We start from the raw sequence: 12,837 nt of genomic DNA, 5'->3' as shown, positions 1-12,837 counted from the left end.
ATACAGCACAGGAACAGGCCCTTCGGCCCTCCAAGCCTGCGCCGCTCATGTGCCCAACTAGACCATTCATTTGTACCCCTCTATTCCCAGTCTGTTCATGTGGCTATCTAGATAAGTCTTAAATGATCCCAACGTGTCCGCCTCAATCACCTTGCTTGGGAGTGCATTCCAGGCCCCCATCACCCTCTGTGTAAAATACGTCCCCCTGACATCTGTGTTGAACCTTGCCCCCCCTCACCTTGGACCTGTGTCCCCTTGTGTAACCACCCACATACAAATATTAAACATTTTCTGTTATATCTTTGTCTTTTGCAATGTCATTCCCATTTTCATAATGGGAAAGGGGCAATTGCCACCCATCTCCAGCTCTTAAATATCCAATTCACACTGCACTACATGAACATGACTAATAAAGGCCTTGCACGCACAAACTTGAGATCCAGTGTGTGTTGCAATAGCAATTGGGGTTAGGTACTTTGCTGGATATAAAGTCCATATTCCATTCACCTGCAGTTCTTCCCAGGGCCTGAATAATGGAAGGCGCGTACTTCCATTTTGCTGTGGAGCACTTCAACCATTACTCCATACAGATGGTAAAGGGTGCACGGTTGCTAGTACTGTGCCTCACAGTGCAAGAGACCTAGGTTCAATTCTGACCTCAGGTGACTGTGTGGAGTTTGCACGTTCTCCCCGTGTATGCGTGGGTTTCCTCCGGGCGCTCTGGTTTCCTCCAACAGTCCAAAGATGTGCAGGTTAGGTTTGCTGGCTATGCTTAATTGCCCTTTAGTTAGGAAGATTAGCAGGGTAAATACATGGGGTTATGGGGTAGGGCCTGGGTGGGATTGCTTTTGATGTAAGCTTGATGGGCCAAATGGCCTCTTTCTGCACTGTAGGGATTCTACAATATATATGAAATAGAATTGTTCAACTGCAAATGAAAAGTTATATCTGTTAATTTTTAAAAGTTTATTTTTATTTTCCATACATGGAGTTCCTCTGGATGGTTACTAATCAGATATATTACAAGTTTTGACTTATCCCAATGACAACGCTGTTTCTTCTAACCCTTTGTCGAGTGAACTTTTTCAATTCTCCACAATACTTAGCTATAATGTAGTACTGATAACTGGAGATGTAGATTAGGAATTTTGGTCAATTTGGAAGTTATAATCATAGATACTCAAAACAATATTAAGTGCAGGAGGGTGACACAGTGGTTAGCACTGCTGCCTTAGTGCCAGGGACCCGGTCAATTCCAGCCTTGAGTAACTGCGCAGTTCGCGCATTCTTCCTCTGTCTGCATGGGTTTCTTCCGGGTGCTCCAGTTTCCTCCCAGTCTAAAGATGTGTAGGTTAGATGGATTGACCATGCTAAATTGCCCCTTAGTCCCAAGATGTGTAGGTTAGATAGATTAGCCATTAGTGTGGGGTTATGTAAATAGGGCCTTGGTAAGATACTGCAGAGATTCGGTGCAGATTTGATGGGCTAAATTGCCTCTTCTGCACAGAGGGGATTCTTTTCTATGAGGTGCAAGTTCAAAGAAAAAGTATTAGGAAGCTAAGAAAAATAGTAACTTAAATTGAATTCACAATCTCAACCCATGAACAGTTTTTATTTTCATAATCTTTATTTGGCAAAAATAAATAAGGATGCTTCAGTTATGGTCTTATGGGTAGAAAAATATGTACAATAATTACAATATTTTACACATTTACAAACTATACATTAAAAATATGCACAAACTTAATGTAGAAAAACTTACACATTTCAGTCTCCTGCTATCAGTTATAGCAATTGAAAACAGTGCATACAAATGATCACTTTACACTATCTCATTTACAGCAAGGCTTGGAACACTGTTCTCTGCTCTTGGATGGCTCATAATTTATTTAGGATGGCAAGACATTGGCCACCTGACCCTGACTTGGAAATCTTAGTGTTCGTCATTTGAAGATATTCATCAAATTAAATGATTGGGTAACCACACTTCAATACGCATTGCCAGTTCTTTGCAGATGAATTGATGTACAGAAATTTCAGGAATAGCAATGCAAAGAGCAGCTTCAACACCTGAGTGGGAGTCCTCCAATTGCACAGTCATCATAAGAAAAGGATGCCTAGGAAATAATGAATTACACATTAGCAACAATTCCAGTGGCAAACATTATCATGTCATTACCTCAAGTTATACTAGACAAATAATTAGGTGATGGTATTAATCTACAAAGTATGCTTACTTAGACGTGCACCATATTAATTACATTATTTCTACTCTTCAGCAGTTAAATAAGTTCATTTTCAGCATACTTACATCCCATTCAGGTGATTCAGATTCCCACATCTGTTCTTCTTCCCAAACTCTGCATAGAGATGGATCTGTCACCCCGAGGAGTTCTGTCTGTATTCTGGAAGCATCTCTTCCCAAGGTCAGGTGATAAGGTGTACAGCCATTGTACATCAGCACATTGGGGTCTGCTCCACAGTGCACTAATAGTGACACCATCTCAGGATCCTGCTCTTCCACTGCAAGATGGAGGGCTGTCCGACCACTTGATGGTTCCTGTGGAGAAAACAAAGCTCACCATTAGTACTTGCCATGCAAGAGAAAACCAGAAAGTCACTGCTCAATGTGCCAACTGAGATATTAGAAAATAAACAATTAATACCTGAGCGTTAATGTCAGCCCCGAGCTGAGTTAAATATTTCACCATCTCATGAAGTCTTTTCTTGACTGCCAACTGCAAACATGTAAGACCTATAATGTAAAATGGAAAAGTCTTAACTATATGCAAGTAACTCGTCAAATAATCCTAGCCCATTAAGTTTCTGGTCATTATATTAAAATTTTAAGTTGCATGCTTATTGTCAAGAACAGGAATCTTCCAAACCAGTTAGCTAAAGGATAGCTACAGATATTGATTTTAAAGAAAATCCAAAATTGCATTTCACACTAATTTAAATTTTGAAAATGTAGAAATTATTCTGGAAAATTAGAATTCCTATTTGAACCATATAGCGGAGAACCTTACCATTGTAGTTCTTGCTGTCCAAAAGGTTTCGGATATCATGTCTGGTTAGAAAGTCACTGATGGTCTTCACGTACAAGGCCAAATTCATCTCACAAGCAATGTGCAGAGGAGTGTTCCCATTAATGTCCCTGAGTCCCAGATCTCCTCCAGCCCACAGCAAAGCACGTAGCACCTCAGGCTGCTGGGTGATCACTGCCAGATGCATGGGAGTCTGAATAAAAAAACACGAAGAATGCCAGTTAGAATACTGCAGATCAAACCATGGAAACAGTGAACTAAAGAAAGCTGCAACATACAGGAGTTAGTAATGCTCCAGCAGCCAGCTATTGCATTTATTAATATGCTGGGGACTTTCCAGTGTAAACAGGAACCACCCCATTTAGCTGCTCCTGGCGAGAACAATGCGTTGACATTATAATCAGCCCCAGTGCCCTCGCCAATTCATTAGGTTTAAAACCACAATGCAAAACTCCTGTTAAATTCAGTACAAAACCCCGTTGTGAATCAGTTACAAATATTTACCTGTTTCAGGTTATTCTGCTGGTGAAGGTACGGATCCCCAGCACGGGTGTTGTTGAGGATTTCCAACACAATATCACTGGCTGCATGGATAATGGCCAAATGCAGAAATCTGAAAAACAGAAGGGGAATGCCACTTTAAAAAAAAAACTTGCTACAACAGGGGAATTCGGCGCAGCAACTCAGCACTGGAACTCTCCAGGATTGCGCAAGCTCGGGTTTTTTGGGTACTTTCCACAGTTAAATATTTATCAGTCACTGAGCTGGCTGCCTGCCAGGGACTTTCCAACCTCGAACAGGAACTGCACCGCCCAGCGCCGCCACACGACGGGTTTTTTTTAAAATAATCGTCAAGAGATTCATTTCTATAACCTTCTCATTTTAAACCCTTTCAAAAATACAAACAATCGGAGTAAAACGCCATCACTAAGTATTCACTTTACACCGTGGACTTAATCTTTGGTTATCTTCCTTTAAACTGGTTGGGGTGTTTGGAAACATTCAGCTATTTTAGAGGATTTTTTCCAGCTAGCTTCAACTGAATTTCTCCAATGCGCGATTTTTGGGAACATTTCTAAGTTTCTACATCTGAATTTATTTTAAAACAAGTTATCTTAAAGTTTATTTATTAGTTTAAAGTTTAATCTTATTCTATTAAAAAAGGTCTCCAGATGACTTACGTGTCTCCATCCTCCGAGACGAAGTCTTTCCAGTACTGTGGTGCCTGTGGCTTGTCAGCCAGGCTCAACTCCCGGATCTCCCGCAGTACCTCCTCGTCTTTCTCATTCATTGAGCCGATGCCACTGTCACAGCGCTCCTCACACAGCGGAGCCTGCTTCCCGGCTCCAGGCTGCACGGAGCCGCCCGGATAATCCAGCTTCCCACCGTACTGCCTCTGCTCATCTACATTAAACAACATGGGATCGGCCATCACTTCTTGCACCAGAAGTTTCCTCAGTGAAGGAGAAGCCAACAAAAAAAACCCTCAAAAGGAAAGGCAATGAGCGAAACACGACACCAAATTCTTCTGCAACACAACTCTGGACTGTAGAGGTTACTTTGCAAGCAGCGATTTTATGAAATCCTATTTGGGGCGGAGTTTCATGTCTCCGCCCAGTCCCCGCAAAGTGTCTCTGTGCTTTTGGCTGGGAAATTCCAGAGCAGTTAGTGTGTTCAATTAGAAAAAAAACCAAGATGTACCGAATGGGGAAAGGGGGGAAAATCCCTACCATATCCTCAGGTCAGAAATGCACAGGACATCCCAGAAGGAAGACCCTGTAATTTAAAAAAAGTTCTCACTACTGTTAGCACCGATATGATTTGTGTCCTATGCACATTTTATTATTCTGCATTCATTCATTTTTTTTTGGATTACATTTACTGGAGCTTTTCCGGTTTTTTTTGTGGTGAGGTTTGGTGCAGTGGGTGGAAATTTCGGAAGCTGTGTGAACATATTAAAGAAAGTCCCATTCGTTGGTGTACTGTGTGCACGGGAACAGACAGTCCAAAAAAAAGTTGGTAGGGGCTGTTGTATTTGGCATTCAAAGTTATGCATCCTGTTCATCATTTCCAAAGCAGTAACCTGGAAAGTCTGCATGGGAGGGGGGAATTTAAGCGAGGGTGGTTTTGAAACAAGATGACCTTTGATTTTCTAATTAACGACTTATAGGGCGAGGAGGGGAATGCATTAAAATTAATATGCACTGAGTCAATTCGTCATCGTCTTGCAATTGCATACTTTTAAAAAAGTTTTAAAAGTTTATTGGTGTCATAAGTAGGCTTACATTAACACTGCAATGAAGTTACTGTGAAAATCCCCTACTGGCCTAGAAATCATAGAAACCCTACAGTGCAGAAACAGGCCATTCGGCCCATCGGGCCTGCACCGACCACAATCCCACCCACGCCCTACCCCCATACATTTACCCACTAATCCCTCTAACCTACACATCTCAGGACACTAAGATGCAATTTTAGCATGGCCAATCAACCTAACCCGCACATCTTTGGACTGTGGGAGGAAACCGGAGCACCCGGAGGAAACCCACGCAGACACGAGGAGAATGTGCAAACTCCACACAGACAGTGACCCAAGCCGGGAATCGAACCCAGGTCCCTGGAGCTGTGAAGCAGCAGTGCTAACCACTGTGCTACCGTGCCGCCTGTTGGGACACACTGAGGGAGGATTTAGCATGGCCAATGCACCTAATTCTGCAGGTTGCTAAAGGTGCACATTCTCTGAAACCACAGAGGATCGATTGAAATAAACTTTAATTACTCTTTCAAAAACAAGCTCCAGTGTTTTCGTCATTAAAACCTCAAGTGTAATATATTTAAGCAATGTAGGCCAACCCTACGATTGCAATACTTTGCTGTTTCAAAATTTGGATTGAATTGTACTTGATTATACACTGGTACTGGAAAATAATTTCAGCAAATGTATCAAAATCAGAAAAATACATAGAGTGAAAGTCTTTTTCTCTTCCTGCATTTTTTGCAATAAGAGGCATTACTATAAATTACAATTGGAGGCCATGGACAACTCCTGCCAGTGGAGTAATAGAACATTTGCAGTCAAATTCAAGTGCATCTCCCAAGAGGGAAGAACTCCCATATCACAACATTTGCACCATTTATATTCAAAAGTACATGCAAATGGCAATACAAGAAGAATTTATGAATTTTAGAAGTTTTCATTAAAATATTTAAGGAATTTTATTTCAGCATACATAGTGATCTGTAATTCCTCTCCAAAATCCTCAACATGTTGCCATTTCCTGTATCCATAAGACCATAAGACATAGGAGCAGAATTAGGCCACTCGGCCCATCGAGTCTGCTCTGCTGTTCAATCATGGCTGATATTTTTCTCATCCCCATTCTCCTGTCTTTTCCCCATAACCCCTTATCAATCTATCTTAAAGACACTCAATAACCTGGCCTCCACTGCCTTCTGCGGTAAAGAGTTCCACAGATTCACCACTCTCTGGCTGAAGAAATTCCTCCTCATCTCTGTTTTAAAGGATTGTCCCTTTAGTCTGAGGTTCTGCTCTCTGGGTCTAGTTTTTCCTACTAGTGGAAACATCCTCTCCATGTCCACTCTATCCAGGCCTCGCAGTATCCTGTAAGTTTCAATAAGATCCCCCCTCATCCTTTTAAACTCCAACATGCCATTCTCTTTTGTAACTTTATATTTGAACTTTTCTAATCAGGTTTCTGCCCTGCCACAGCACTGGAGACTGTCTTTACCAAGCTCAGAATGTGCATTCTATGCTACCGTAAATGTGGCAGACAAACCCTCTTCATCTTTCTCACTGTCTGTTGACTTTGACATGGTTGTCATTGTTCACATGACCTCATGGAGCTGCCATTGGACCTATCCAGTGGTAGTCAGCAAATCTGTTACACTGGCTTCTCCTCTTGTCCCTGGGCCTCTATGTCTAAAGACGTTTTCAGTCCTATCCTATTTTCTATCCACTCATTTAGTTTAGCAACATGGCAGGTTCCATAAGTATGCTGACTACACTTAGCTCTACTTCTTGCTCCACTCTTTCAATGTCTCTGCATTGTCAGCTTATCCAACATCCGGTCCTGGATAAGCTGCAATATTCCCAAATTAAACATTGGGAAGACTGAAGCCACTGACTTCTACCCCCAGCAGAAACTTCATTCCCTACTCACTGACTATATCTTTTTCCTGGTTGGCGTCTCGAGCTGAGTCACACTATGTGCACCTTTGCCTGTCACTAACCCGAGCTATCAACCTCATAACCTTTCCATCTCAAATACCACCTCCTTCCACCTCCTTAACATCATCCATCACTGGCACCCATAGCTCTGACCCCCACCCAGGCTCAGCCCAATCTGCTGCCTCAATACCCTCATTCACGCTTTTGCTGCCTCCAGACTCAAGTATTCTAACCCTCTTCTAGCTGTCCTCCCACCTTGCATCCTCAATAAACCTGAGCGAATCCAAATTTATGCTGCCATACCCTAACCTGGCATAAGGCCTGTTTACTCATCATGCCTGTTGTTGCTCACCTACATTGCCTCCCAGTTCACCAAAGTCTCATAATCTCACTACAAAAGGTCGTGAATGAAGCCAGTTCATCACACAAACCAGCCTCCCATCCATTGACACTGTCTACACTTCCCGCTGCCTCGGAAAAGCAGCCAGCATAATCAAGGACCCCACGCACTCCAGACATACTCTCTTCCACCTTCTTCCGTTGAGAAAAAGATATAACAGTCAGAGAACATGTACCAACTGACTCAAGAACAGTTTCTTCCCTGCTGCCATCAGACTTTTGAATGGACCTACCTCGCATTAAGTTGTTTTTTCTCTACACCTTAGCTATGACTGTAACACTACATTCTTCATTCTCTCCTTTCCTTCTTTATGTATGGTTGGCTTTGTCTGTACAGTGCGCAAAAAACAATACTTTTTACTTTATGGTAATACATGTGACAATAACAAATCAAATCAAAAAATTTTCACCCTTGTATTCAAATCCCTCAGTGGTCTCACCCTTAGATATTTCCGTGACCTCCTCCAACTATAAAACTCTACAGGAACTCGACATTCCACCATCCCTGGCCTCTTGTGACCTCCCATTTCTTTCATCCCACCATTGATGGTTAGGTTGTCAGCCAACCAGGCACTAAATATTGTAACTGCTTGAATGTATGGTTTATGTATATGTTTTCAAATCAGACCTATTTTATTTTAATTCCCATCTTTCACAACAGCATAATTGGCTAGTTACAATTTGTTTAAGCTTGTCAAATTAGCATTATCAACCTTCAATCAGGAAAGTCAGTGCAAAAAATTGGGGAACTTTAAACTGACGTGAATTACGCCAAAACCACTAATGTTAATGTACTCTGTGATCTCTTCCATTGGTTTAAGATTCAGCTTACCTGGATCAGGTGCCTCCTATGAAACTGGCCATGCCCTGGTCAAAACTGTAAGATTCCAACAATTACTCTAGGAGGTCTTGTGCAGTGCGTAATGTTCCGGCCTCTGAGCCAGAAGCTCTGCGTTTGTCCAACCCCAGGACTTGATGGTCCAGGAAGGAGCATTCATAACATGGTCAAACAGGTTAAATGTCAATCTGCAAATCCTTCCAACACACCAATGGCAGGCTGTGAGAGTGGGAGAGACTCCTGGTCAGCCATCCTTGATGTGGAGTGGCAACAAACTACTGACATGTTTCAGGAATTACTAGCTATGGAAACAAATGAAATTCTGCCTTAGTGCGGGATAGGTGCGGGAAGAGAATTGGAATAATTGCCCTGGTTGGAGAACGTGTTTCAAATTGTGCTCCTTTTCCTCAGTTCACAGACACTAGCAGACACATTTTTGAAGTCTTTTCATTTAAAAAAAAATAATTTTATGAGATGTGGGTGTTGCTGGCGAGAACAGCATTTATTGCCCATCCCTAGTTGCCCTTCAGAAGGTGGTGGCGAGTTGCCTTCTTGAACTGCTGCAGTCCCTGGGGCATAGGTACACCCACAGTGCTGTTAGGGCGAGAGTTCCAGGATTTTGACCCAGCGACAGTGAAGGAATGGCAATCTATTTCCAAGTCAGGATGGTGAGTGACTTGAAAGGGAACCTCCAGGTGTTTATTTTATTTATTTATTAGTCACAAGTCAGGCTTACATTAACACTGCAATGAAGTTATTGTGAAATTCCCCTAGTCGCCACACTCCGGTGCCTGTTTGGGTCAATTCACCTAACCAGCACATCTTTCAGACTTTCAGGTGGTGGTGTTCCCAGGTATCTGCTACTCTTGTCCTTCTAGATAGTAGTGATCATGGGTTTGGAAGGTGCTGTCTAAGGAACCTTGGTGATTTCCTGTAGTGCATCTTGATGGCCAAGGAAGGAGAATTCATAACACTGTGGTACACACAGCTGCTACGTTGGTGGAGAGACTGAATGTTCGTGGAAGGGGTAGCAATCACCTGGGCTGCTTTCTCCTAGATGGTGTCAAGCTTCTTGAGTGTTGTTGGAGCTGTGCTTATCCAGGCAAGTGGAAAGTATTCTATCACACTCCTGACTTGTGCCTTGCAGATTGTGGACAAGATTCAGGGGGTGAGCAGGTGACTTACTCGCCACAGGATTACTAGCCTTTGACCTGCTCTGATAGCCACAGTATCTATATGGCCAGTCCAGTTCATTTTCTGGTCAATGATAACCCCCATTAGTGGGAGATTCAGTGATGGTAATGATACTGAATGCCAAGGGGTGATGATTACATTCTCTTTTGTTGCAGATGGTCACTCCCTGGCAGTTGTGTGGCTCAAATGTTACTTGCCTCTTGTCAGCCCAAGCCTGGATATTGTCCAGATCTTGCTGCATTTGGACATGAACTGCTTCATTATCTGTGGAGTTGTGAATGGTGATGAACATTGTGCAGTCATCAGCAAACATCCCCACTTCTGACCTTATGATGGAAGGAAGGTCATTGATAAAACAGCAGAAAATGGTTGGACTTAGGAAACTCATCTGAGGAACTGCTTCAGTGATGTCCTCGAGCTGAGATGATTGACCTCTAACCACCACACCCATTTTCCTTTGTGCCACCTACAACTCTGACAGTGGAGGGTTTCCCCCAATTCCCATTGGCGTCAGTTTTGTTAGAGCTCCTTGATGCCACAATCGGTCGAATGCTGCCTTTAAGTCATGGCAGTCTCTCTCACCTCACCTCTGGCATTCAGCTCTTTTGTCCATGTTTGAGCTAAGGCTGTAATGAGGAGGGGAGCTGAATGATCCTGGTGGAACCCAAGCTGAGCATCTGTGAGCAGATTATTATTGAGTAAGTGCCTCTTGATAGCACCTGTTGATGACTCCTTCCACCACTTTGCTGATGATCGACAGTAGACTGATGGGGTGGTAATTGGCTGGGTTGGATTTGTCCTGTTTCTTGTGTACAGCACATACCTAGGCGAATTTCCATATTGTTGAGTAGATGCGTGTTGTAGCTATTAGAAGTTCAGCATGTGGCTGCCTCAAGGGACATTCTAATAATTATGAGGCAACTGGATGTCAAAGATGCTCAGTTGTGTTCTACTTTCTATCGTTAAGCCCGCATTGCTGCAGGTCTGCTTTCCACTCATGGGTCTCAAAACGTCGAGATCCCAGCAAAGTGTGGCACTGCCATTCATTCTGTGCCATTTGCCATTGGCTGCAGTTAGAGGTAGGGATGGAAGGAGGGAGGAAGGTGGATGCTTCTCAGGGCATGGCTGATGGATAACAACCAACTTGCAACTCCAAATTGTCATTGGGGCGGCACAGTGGCACAGCGGTTAGCACTGCTGCCTCACAGTGCCAGAGACCCGGATTCAATTCCAGCCTTGGGTGACTGTGTGGAGTTTGCACGCTCAACCCGTGTCTGCGTGGGTTTCCTCCGGGTGCTCCGGTTTCCTCCCACAGTCCAAAGATGTGCGGGTTAGGTTGATTGGCCATACTAAATTGCCCCTTAGTGTCAGTGGGATTAGCAGGGTAAATACGTGGGGTTATGGGGATGCGGCCTGGTTGGGATTGTGGTCGGTGCAGGCTTGATGGGCCGAATGGCCTCCTGCATTGTAGGGATTCTATGATTCTATACTGAAACAGCTTAATTAGGGGTGCGACAAATGCTGGAGAACTAGTCTTCAGGACTATTGCCGGAATATTGTCAAAGCCCATAGCCTTTGCAGTATCCAGTGTATTCAGCTGTTATCAAACATATCAAATGTAAGAAACTGATTAGTGCACATCAACTATTAAATGGTTGCACATTGTTTTGTTAAAGTATTTTTTGTAGTTTTAAATCAGGTTACTCACAGGGCTGGGCACTTACTAAAAATATCGATTTTTGGTGATATGCACATTGTCAGCTGCATTATGAAACTGCACCAGGTTACAACGCTTAAATACACCAAGAAATACATTTTCATGGAAAAAAAAACAGTTACGTCTATTATGTGCTGGTTTATGGAATCTTACTTTCGTGGTTATGCAAATTAATTGAATGGGAAACTTGAATTGCAATCTAACCGACACAACTGCATAAATATTTTGGAAGCAATATCCCAACTGTGCCTAACGTGGAAACCCAGCCCCTTTCATGAAGGGAAACAGAAACATACTATTGTACATAAAGTCCTTGAGCATTTTTGAAATAGCAACACAGTGCATGTCGCAATGTGGGCTCCAGGCAACAGATTAGAGTTACTTTAGAAGTGTAGGACATTCCATTCCTGGCCAGGGGAAATGCTGACAAAGCTTGCTACAATTGTGCTTCCTGTTTGCAGCAACAGGGTTGAACCGAGGCTGGTCACAGGATAGGCCGTGATTTAGAACTGGCTGCAGCAGGCTTCACGAGGGTAATCAGCAAAACAGATTGTCCAAACTCAGGACTGGGACCAACTCCCAGACTGCCCTCTACCAGAACAGAACCATTTCTCGTACCATTAGTTTCTTTTAAATCTTTTATTATTTTTTCTTGCCAATTCTTTTGCTCCCTCTTCTCCTGAAGATGCTAATTTATTTATAGGCTACAAATCCATAAGAACTGGTTGTCCTCCGGCACCTAAGATAAATGATTGTTATTCATAGAATCCTACACTGCAGATGGAGGCCATTCTGTCCATCAAGTCTGCACCGATAACAATCCCACCCACGTCCTATCCCCATAGCCCCATGCATTTACCCTAGCTAGTGCCCCTTACACTAAGGGGCAATTTAGCGTGGCCAATCCACCTAACCTGCACATCTTTGGACTCTGGGAGGAACACAGTAAGAAGTTTAACAACACCAGGTTAAAGTCCAACAGGTTTATTTGTGGCTTTTGCTACCAAATAAACCTGTTGGACTTTAACCTGGTGTTGTTAAACTTCTTACTGTGTTTACCCCAGTCCAACGCCGGCATCTCCACATCATGACTCTGGGAGGAAACCAGAGCATCCTGAGGAAACCCACGCAGGCACAGGGAGAATGTGCAGACTCCACACAGACAGTGACCCAAGCCGGGAATTGAACCTGGGTCCCTGGCGCTGTGAGGCATTCGGGCTCTGATCTTCGGGTAAGCGTTCTTCAAGGCGGCCTTCACGACACACGACGGCGCAGAGTCGTTGAGCAGAAACTGATAGCCAAGTTCTGCACACATGAGGACGACCTCAACCGGGATCTTGGGTTCATGTCACACTATCGGTAACCCCCACAGCTTTCCTAGACCTGCAGAATCTCACTGGCTATCCTGTCTGGAGACAATACACATTTCTTTAACCTGTGCCTAATGCTCCCT

At 43.4% G+C, this 12,837-nt stretch overlaps 1 protein-coding gene across 1 annotated transcript; it reads right to left on the bottom strand.

The window, feature by feature from the left end:
* Window positions 1-1,587: 1,587 nt before the first annotated feature.
* Window positions 1,588-4,634, bottom strand: nfkbiab (nuclear factor of kappa light polypeptide gene enhancer in B-cells inhibitor, alpha b). Its single transcript, XM_078233801.1, has 6 exons — window positions 4,229-4,634; window positions 3,552-3,660; window positions 3,030-3,240; window positions 2,667-2,755; window positions 2,312-2,560; window positions 1,588-2,117 (listed from the first exon to the last, which is right to left on the bottom strand). Exons 1-6 carry the CDS (start codon window positions 4,477-4,479, stop codon window positions 2,064-2,066), a joined length of 963 nt encoding a protein of 320 aa, XP_078089927.1. The 5' UTR covers window positions 4,480-4,634; the 3' UTR covers window positions 1,588-2,063.
* Window positions 4,635-12,837: the final 8,203 nt, after the last annotated feature.

Source organism: Mustelus asterias, chromosome 18 (assembly GCF_964213995.1).
Source record: "Mustelus asterias chromosome 18, sMusAst1.hap1.1, whole genome shotgun sequence".
NCBI lineage: Eukaryota > Metazoa > Chordata > Chondrichthyes > Carcharhiniformes > Triakidae > Mustelus > Mustelus asterias.
This window is presented reverse-complemented; position numbering and strand designations above follow the sequence as displayed.

Bases quoted from the DNA above. Each gene is read 5' to 3' on its own strand.
- nfkbiab (XM_078233801.1), bottom strand. From the start codon at position 4,479: ATGGCCGATCCCATGTTGTTTAATGTAGATGAGCAGAGGCAGTACGGT. The intron at 3,661-4,228 runs GTAAGTCATCTG...TCTGTTTTTCAG, and splicing joins GTCTCGGAGGATGGAGACAC to ATTTCTGCATTTGGCCATTA. The intron at 2,756-3,029 runs GTAAGGTTCTCC...TTTACATTATAG, and splicing joins GGACAGCAAGAACTACAATG to GTCTTACATGTTTGCAGTTG.